The following is a 9,611-nucleotide window of genomic DNA, read 5'->3' as shown; positions in this document are numbered from 1 at the left end:
CTGGCATCATTATGTTTTAAACAATTCTAAAAGTACATTTTAGAGCAAACTGTATAATGTTTGTGATTGATCTAAATGTTAAGGCTGTTATAAGAGTTACTATTTTTGTAATCATTTCTAAAGTACATTTTCTTTTATTTAAGATAAGAAGAGAAGCAGAACTATATTAAATCATTTTCAAAGAAGATTCTAAAAAGGATCTTTCATTTTGAAACTGCATCTTAAATACTTAAAACACATTTATGATATTAAGGTAGTGCCTAATTAATGGTGACTTTTGTTCTGTTCTTATTAACATCAGTTTTACTAGTTATGTGTAAAATTAAATTTTGTTTCAAAGTTACACATGAAAAAGTAACCAAACTACATAATTTAAAAAAAATCTTTTCTCTTGGTTCCTTTGGTTTATATAACATAAATTTGCTTATGGATGAAATGTGAATGCCTTTAAGCAACAGCAAAGAAAACTCAGTTTTCTTTTTAAAATAAAATAGCTGTTCTGGACCAATAAAGAAAAGTATATTTATTATGTTAGGATGTTCATTAGGATTTAGTTTTCTATCTGAATGTCACACTAACTAGATGACAGACACATCAAAGTAGCAGAGAGGAGTTTACTTTTAAGATCCTATTAACAAAAATGTCCACATTTGATTAAAGTAACTTACCTATACTAAGATTAGATGCTAGAACTACTTTATTTAGAACAGATCACAACTGGTAGATAGAGATGTATTAAATGTTGTAAACAACTTTGTCTGCTTTCATATCTCAATCTTGGTGTGTTCCTTATTTTCTCCTAAGTAAACTTTGTTAGCCCCTGTTAGTAAAATCAGAGCCCATAACCACTTGCTGGGGGGCAGGGAGAGAGAAGAAATGAAGATCAAGATTTTTCCAGCGTTTCCACTCTGTTCACTGGTCGAGTTAAAGACCTACTGTGGAAGGCAGCTCAGTAAGAAAAGAGAGTCAATATTAATATTTGGACTGGCTTAAAATTTTGCTTTTCTGGGAAAAAAAAGATGACAAAATGGCACATAAATAATGCTTGCATTCTATGAAGATATGTAGGAAACTTTCTTTATCTACAAGTCTGACTAGCTGGCTATCAGATTGTGGTAAATGTGTACAGCTACTTGCCAAATGTGTACAGCTGGAACTTGCCATCGTCAATCTGTTTGAAGAAAAGTAAATGCTTGTTCTTTTTTTGAAGGGGATTAGGAGATAACATTTTGACTAAATAAATGATGATAACCTCTTACAAATAATAAAAGATAGGAGTTCTGGCTTTTCACCACATCAGTCTTTGTACACTGCAACTTTCTCATCAAGGATTAATTTCTACTGGGCCCCAGTGGAGTGGAGCTATAACTTCGTGTTCCCTTTCAACATCAAAGGGAAGTTATTCTTTCAAATAAGAAAATCAGTAGAACACACACTCGTGTATTTGAATATGAGTAAATAAAAGTTCGTCTTTTATGTTTTGGCTGCACAAGTGAAGACAGAAATGGTCAGAGAATACTATGTGTAACCAAAACAGGGCATCATCTACTCTTAAGGTCTGCACAGCGTTCCTGTGGTTGTAAAAAACCAAAAAAAACCCCAAACCCTCAACACCTGCTCAAAGGGCATCCCATGGGCCCTGGCATTTTTTAGTATATAAGGACACCAAATTATGAAATCACACATCATAAAGAACACCACATTGGTTATTTACTTCAGGACTGACTTCTATATTCAGCACTCATATTCCCTGAACTGTGTTGCATTAGAAATAAGTATTTAATATTTACTGTATCACTTTTTACAGACAGTCTGAGTTTAATATTTCATAGGGCCCTGGGAAAATGTCTTCTTAGGCCAGTGTACAGGCTGTCATCAAATAACATGAGAATAATATGGCCCTTAATTTCCTAATAGTATCTTAACTTCAAGAGGTTATCTATAATATAGATAGAGGGTTCTATCTATAGATACATAGGGAACATTGGCAGTAGGTGGCAGTAAGTTCTCCTGAGCACATGGAGGACACAGTTAAATGCATTTGAGGTATGTGGGAAATGGTTTAAAGCAGAATTTTATGCCAACTTTTAGTAACGGAAGCCTAACAAATGTTTGTTCTTTCAAGTGAGAGAAGAAAGCAATCTGGAACTATTCATAAGCTTATTTTCTGTATTCTTAAACATATTTTATAATGAATGTATGATTTAAATAGTAGGTTAAGGGTTTGGGGGTACTGCACACCTCCCTTGCATACAGTCAAACTTCAGCGTGATGGGAAAGAAGAGTTATAGACTGCTAGGCAAAATTGCCAAACTGGTCTCAGAAATTCACTGCATTGGAGAGTGCGGAATCCTTGCAACACTGACTACAGCAGTTAAACCAGAGAGGCTGGGGATGAGTATTCTGCTTTGTAGTAGAGACAGCTGTTCAGGAGGAGGAAATGTGAATTCTGAGAGCTTGATCATTTAGGAGAGCAGATTTCCATTCCTGGAACAATATCACTACCACATGTATGAGTGCAATTGAGGGGAAACCTGGTGGGGAAAATAGTTTTAACACTCTTTCAGGTAAAAAAGAAAAAGCAGTCAAAATAGCTTTACCGTAGACGAGGAGGCGACCTGCCATCTACCAATCCTAAAATCTAGCAGGATGGTACCTTTCTTTAAAGACAATATTAAAGCAAGTAAAAGATTTTTTTTCTTCCTCACTGTCTCCAGAAAAAGAATCACTACCTAGTGGAAAATGTTGTGCAAGCCTCTTCATGTTTCTTCCCTCCAGAAAACAACTAAACAGATGGAAAAACTGGTTCACAAACATCCCAACTCTCCCCTGCCAAGGTACATCAGAGAAGCCGAAAACTGGGATTGCATGGGCTTGGGGTGGGCTCGCTGCAGTGTCTTGAACTAAAACCTAGATGTTTCACCTTGTGGTAAGGAGCACCTGTTTCCCAGAGTGGCCTAGACCCTGGTCTCTGCCGGAAGGAATGAAGCCCCAGATGCTTTGCAAGGGGGTAGGGAGAGTGGTAGCCTTGGTCTCCGAGGATAGGGTTCCTCCTGGGTCACCGCGTTCACCCAACCACCTGTTACCTTCGGGCCTGCGTTTTCCACAGACAAAATTATGCAATGAGCCGCTGCCTCAGGGCTTTGGAAGTTGCAGTGGGGGAGAGAAGGGGTGGGAGAATCCCCCAGGGATGATAGAGAGCTTCAGGTCTCCCTTTGGGTGTCGGAGCCGCTGTTTACTAGCCCAACAGCCTTCAGCCCACTTCCCCTTTCCTCCCCGGGGGAAGAGATGGTTAAAGATTACACAGCAGCCGCGGGTACTTCAAAGGGCGGCGCGGGCAGCCAAAGGTAAAGATAACGTTCTGGCAGCTCTAATCGGGGTTTGTGGTTGCCACATTTTAATCACGCCGTTAAAAAAAGAAAGAAAATAAAAAGAAAGGAGGGAAGGAAGGAAGGAAGAAGGGAGGAAGAAAGAGAGGAAAAGAGGGAAAAAAAAGAAAAAGGTTACATCACGTCACCGTGCAAGAGATGCAGACTAAAAACCCTTTGGAGCTGGGCAAGTTGTTTCTCCTTTGGGGAAACTTTCTACAGACCATCTTTTCGTGGAATGCGACTAGACGCAGAGAGGCGGTTGGGACGGTAACCAGATGGCAGCCTGCCTTTGGGTACCAGGTTCTGGGTCACAAATGCCCACTCCACACGCAAATGCCTGAATTTGCAGGAATTCACCCAGCGATGTTTCTAGCGCTGGACTGGGAAGCTGCGGCGCAGCAGCGCTTTCCCGGGTTGCACTCGAAGCCATTTCTCTGCGGGCCCAGAAAGTGCCGGCACGCTACTCCCCGAAGACACGTGCATTTCTCTGGGGGCCCTAACAGTCCTGGCCAGGATGCCCTTGACAAACTCGCCCGCCCCCACCCCCACCCCCAGAACAGGCTGGCGCGGAGGAGACTCCAGCCTCGCCTTGGACGAACCTTCCTTCTCCTCTTAGCCTGTCTCCCGGAGTGACGTGGGGAAGCACTTACAGGTAGGAGGTGAAGACGCTGAGGTTGGAAGGCAGCTCTGAGAGCCCCAGGTCGGAGCAATCCACCCTGAGCAACATCCTGCCGTCGGGCTCGCAATGACAGTGTGTGGGGCAGCCCCGCAGCAGCGCACCAGACCTGGGCGAGCTGCTCCCGGCCGCCAGCTGCAGCAGCACAGGCAAGGACAGGAGCACACCGAGCCGGGAGGTGTCCATGGTGCCCGAAGTAGGGGGCCACGAGCCGGATGCGGGCGGAGGGCAGCACCGGACTGCTACGGGCCGTAGCGCGCCTGGCGCAGCTCCGTGGGCTTCTGCAACTCAGCGAGAGTCTGCAGCACCAGACGCAGCGTTCCTGCCCCGCCGGCGTGGGCGGCTAGGAGAAGCGCGGCGGGGACTGAGGTGCCGGTTGCCGCCACGCCGGCCTTCGGAACAGCCCTGGCTGCGGCGACAGTGGCGGTGCGCCTTGCTGCTGCTCGCGGCCTGAGCGGTGTGGAGCAGCATCTCTGCTTGCACGCTCGTTTTTTAAAGCGCTCCAGCCCGAATTGCGCGCCCAGTGACGTCAGCGCAGCCTAGCTTCCCAGGCACCCCCTGCCCGGCCCCACTTTCCCTCCACTTGTCCCCTCCCTCCTTTCCCAAGTCCTGGGCTGGGAGACAGCAGGCAGCGCGCGGTGCTGGCCAGTTCTCGGCGCTCTCACTGAGCCTCCGCGGGGAAGATTCAGCGCTCAGCGCCGCGCGCCCGAATGGGGATCCCCACCCTTACCCCTTCGTGAGTCCTGGAGACCCAGATCTGAGAGTCGAGGGGGACCCGCTTCGAAGAGACCTAAACAGACGCACAAGGACTGGAGGATGCAGCTCGTTTCCCCCGAGCCCACTTCAAATAATGGATGAGATACTTGGAGTGATTAAACACAACAAAACAAAACAAAAACACAAAAACTAAAATTCGATGCAGAGAAATAGTTACGTTATCAGGGTAAGGAGGCAGGCGTCCCCGGCGAATGATAGGTGGCCTTTTTGATCCTTACGTCTGCCGCACAGTCTGGCTCGCTTTTGCCCTAAAATCAAAGTGCTAGGCTAATCGCTAAATAAATACAGCTCCTGAGCGAGCACTCCACTGCTGCCTTCCTTACTCTTGCGGGGTGAGGAAGTCGAAGTGACTAATTGTTTTTAAAAGTGGTTTAGAATACCTTAGAAATCACTTTTAGTAAATCGATGCCATACAGACAGATGGCTGTTTGCTAACTTCCTGGGACTTTTCATCTTAAGTGTCAAAGGGTTCTCTGAACTGAGAGCAGTCCCACCTATGTGAGTGACACTGGGCTCTGAGAACCGCTGCGAAGCGCCAGGGGGAAAAATGCATGTTCTTGCTTCAAAAAGTGTCCTATAGTAAATCTGCAGGAGAAAGGAGGAAAAGGATTCAGGGCTTTCTTGGAGAGAAGCCCTCAGTGAGGTACAAATAGCCCTCGCCAGACCTGAGTGAGCTGCTGAAAGAGGTGGTATTCCAAGCCTGCCACACCAATTCACAAAAATGCAATTTTCACTCTGGGGCACAATGCCTCACAGCATCATGAAGGCAGGAAACCCTTTTGATTTTCCAAGTCCTTTTAAATCTTCCTCCGCTTAGACTGCCCAACCAAAATTTCCATATAAACGTCTACATTTTAGAGTTGGGAAGATTTGTTTCTCTGTGCAGTGTATGTGCCTTCCTTCATTTACGTCCAAAGCTCGCTGTTTGTTCACCTAAAATATCTAATTTCTTGACTACAATCTGTAGTCTAAACATCTTCCTTTCTTGGGTGAAAAAACAGACAAACAAACAAAAACCTTGACAGTGCTAGTGCCACTGAAAATTGTGAGTTAACTCCGGTTTCTGCACAGTCAGTACAGAGAGCCCGCGTCTCTGGACACCCTGTTCCTTCACTTTTCCCTATGTATACCACATTCACTGCTATTCTGTGCTTATTCTCACATTATTCTTGCTTCCCTTAGCCACTCTTTCCACATTTAAAGAATGCCTACCCGGTGTCTTTCTTCCTTTTTTGAAGATGTTTTAAAAATTTCAATAGCTTTTGGAGTACAAGTGGGTTTTGGTTACATGGATGAATTATATAGTGGTGAATTTTGAGATTTTAGTGCGCTCATCACCCAAGTAGTGTATGTTGTACACAATATGTAGTTTTTAATCCCACACCCTTCTCCTACCCTCCCCTTTTGGGGTCTCCAAAGTCCATTATAACACTCTGTATGCTTTTGCATATTCATAGCTTGGCTCACACTTGTAAGTGGGAAAATATGGTATTTGGTTTTCCATTCTTGAGTTACTTCACTTAGAATAATGGCCTTCAGCTCCCTTCAAGTTGCTACAAAAGACTTCATTTTATTCCTTTTTATGGCTGAGTACTATTCCATGCTGTTTGTATACCACATTTTCTTTATCCACTCACTGCTTGATGGGCACTTATGTTGGTTCCATATCTCTGCAGTTGTGAACTGAAACACAATAAACTTACGTGTGCATGTGTTTTCTTCATGTAATAATGTCTTTTCCTTTCAATAGTGATATGATTTGGCTCTGTGTCCCCACCCAAATCTCATGTCGAATTGTAATCCCCAGCGTTGGAGGAGGGGCCTGGTGGGAGGTGATTGAATCATGGGGTGGATTTCCCCCTTGCCATTCTCATGATAGTGAGTTATCATGAGATCTGGTTGTTTAAAAATGTGTTGCATTCCACCTTTGCCCTCTCTCTCTCCTGCTTTCCCATGTGAAGACATGCCTGCTTCTCCTTCTTCTTCCACCATGATTGTAAGTTTCCTGAGGCCTCCCCAGCCATGCTTCCTGTACAACCTGTGGAACCATGAGCCAATTAAACCTCTTTTCTTTATAAATTACCCATTCTCAGGGAGTTCTTTATAGTAATGTGAGAACGGACTAATACAGAAAATTGGTACCAGGAGTGGGGCATTGCTATAAAGATATCTGAAAATGTGAAAGCAATTTTGGAACTTGGTAATAGGCAGAGTTTGGAACAGTATGAAGGGCTCATAAGAAGACAGGAAGAAGAGGGAAAGTTTGAAAATTCCCAGAGACTTGTTAAATTGTTGTGACCAAAATGCTGATAGTGACATGGACACTGAAGTCCAGGCTGAGGTGGTCTCAGATGGAGATGAAGAACTTATTGGGAACTGGAGCAAAGGTCACTTTTGTTATTCATTAGCAAAGAGGTTGTAGGCATTGTGCCCCTGCCCTAGAGATCTTGGAACTTTGAACTTGAGAGTGATGATTTAGGGTATCTGGCAGAAGAAATTTCTAAGCAGCAAAGCATTCAACATGTGACCTGGGTGCTTCTAACAGCATAAGCTTATATTTGTAAATAAAGAGATGATCTGAAACTGAAACTTATATTTAAAAGGAAAACAGAGTGTAAAAGTTTGGAAAATTTGCAGCCCTGTCAAGTGGTAGAAAAGAAAAACCCATTTTCTCAGGAGGAATTCAAGCTGGGCCTAGGAAGGAAGGATGATTTTGCAGGCTGGGCCCAGGGTCTGGGTGTCCCACTTCCTTGAGCCCCACTGCCCTGAACAACCTCAAGACACTGCTCCCTGCATCCCAGCCAGTCCAGTTCTAGCCATGACTAAAAGGGCCCCAGATATATCTGAGGCAGGCTGCTCCAGAGGGTGTAAACCATGAGCCTTAGCACCTTTCACTTGGTGATAAGCTTGTGGATGTGAAGAGGGCAAGAGTTGAGGCTTGGGAGCTTCCACCTAGATTTCAGAGGATATATGGAAATGCCTGGATGTCCAGGCAGTTTTCTGCCTCAGGGGTGGAGCCCTCATGAAGAACCTCTACTAGGGAAGTGCTGAGGGGAAATTTGGAACTGGAGCCCCCACATAGAGTCCCCACTAGGGCACTGCTTGGTGGAGCTGTGAGAAGAGGGCCACCATCCTCCAGACCCCAGAATGGTAGATCCACTGACAACTTGCACCATGTGTCTGGAAAAGCCTCAGGCACTGAAAACCAGCCCATGAAAGCAGTCACCACAGAAACTGTTACCTGCAGAGCCACAGGGGCAGTGCTGTCTGAGGTCTTGGGAGCCCACCCCTTGCATCAGTGTTGCCTGGATGTGAGACATGGAGTCAAAGGAAATTATTTTGGAGCTTTAAGATTTAATGACTGCCCTGCTGGGTTTTGGACTTGCATGGGGCATACATCCCTTTTGTTTTGTGAAATTTCTCCCTTTTAGAATGTGAACATTTACCCAATGCCTGTACTCCCATTGTATCTTGGAAGTACCTAACTTGTTTTTGATTTTATAGGCTCATGCACAAAAGGGTACAGGTACAGCACTCTTTCGGACTGTGGACATTTGAGTTAATGCTGAAATGTGTTAAGACTTTGGGGGACTGTTGACAAAGCATGATTGTGTTTTGAAATGTGAAAAGGACATGAGATTTAGGAAGGGCAAGGGATGGAACGATATGGTTTAGTTCTGTGTCCCTACCCAAATCTCCTGTTGAATTGTAATCCCCAGTGTTGCAGGAGGAACCTGGTGGGATGTGATTGAATCACGGGGCAGACTTCTGCCTTACTGTTCTCATGATAGTTCTCATGAGATCTGGTTGTTTAAAAGTGTGTAACACTTCCCCCTTCACCCTCTCTCTCTCCTGCTCCCCCATGTGAAGAGGTATCTGCTTCCTCTTCACCCTCTGCCATGATTATAAGGTTTCTGAGGTCTCCCCCGCTATGCTTCCTGTATAGCCTGTGGAACCATGAGCCAAGTAAACTTCTTTTTAAAAAAAATAAATTGCGCAGTGTCAGGTAGTTCTTAATAGCAATGAAAGAACAGACTAATACAGGTAGATACCAAATATTGGGATTGCTGAACTGAATGGTAGATCTACTTTTAGCTCTTTAAGGAATCTCCATACTGTTTTCCGGAGGCTGTACTAGTCTACATTCTCATCAGCAGTGTATAAGTATTCCCCCTTTACCACATCCATGCCAATGTCTATTGTCTTGTGACTTTTTAATAATGGCCGTTCTTGCAGGAAAATGCAAGTTGAAACCACAATGATGTTTAACTTTTTTTTCATGTGTTTGTTGGCCGTTTGTTTATTTTCTTTTGAGAAATGTCTATTCATGTCTTTAACTCAATTTTTGATGGGATTATTATTTTTTTCTTGCTGATTTGTTTGAGTTTTTTTGTCGATTCTGGATACTAGTCCTTTGTCAAATGTATAGTTTCCAAAATATTTTCTCCCATTCTGTGGGTTGTCTGTTTACTTTGCTGATTATTTCTTTTGCTGTGCAGAAGCCTTTTTTTTTTTTTTTGAGACGGAGTCTCGCTCTGTCACCCAGGCTGGACTGCAGTGGCGTGATCTCGGCTCACTACAAGCTCCGCCTTCCGGGTTCACGCCATTCTTCTGCCTCAGCCTCCCTCCCGAGTAGCTGGGACTACAGGTGCCTGCAACCACGCCCGGCTAATTTTTTGTATTTTAGTAGAGACGGGTTTCACGGTGTTAGCCAGGATGGTCTCGATCCCCTGACCTCGTGATCCACCCGTCTCAGCCTCCCAAAGTGCTGGGATTACAGGCTTGAG

The 9,611-nt window shown here is 44.5% G+C and overlaps 1 protein-coding gene across 1 annotated transcript in view; it reads right to left on the bottom strand.

Moving 5' to 3' along the window:
• Positions 1 to 4,541, bottom strand: part of LGR5 (leucine rich repeat containing G protein-coupled receptor 5) — a 157,424-nt gene extending 152,883 nt beyond the window's left edge. The window contains exon 1 of the mRNA XM_017867508.1: positions 4,022 to 4,541. Coding sequence (XP_017722997.1) covers positions 4,022 to 4,233 — 212 coding nt within the window. The 5' untranslated portion in view covers positions 4,234 to 4,541. The remainder of the gene's footprint in view (positions 1 to 4,021) is intronic.
• Between the last annotated feature and the right edge of the window lie 5,070 nt (positions 4,542 to 9,611).

The sequence above is a fragment of the Rhinopithecus bieti genome, unplaced genomic scaffold, assembly GCF_001698545.2.
Source record: "Rhinopithecus bieti isolate Rb0 unplaced genomic scaffold, ASM169854v2 scaffold_3874, whole genome shotgun sequence".
Classification (NCBI taxonomy): Eukaryota; Metazoa; Chordata; class Mammalia; order Primates; family Cercopithecidae; genus Rhinopithecus; species Rhinopithecus bieti.
The sequence above is the reverse complement of the archived record's forward strand: the minus strand, read 5'-3'. Positions and strand labels throughout refer to the sequence as shown.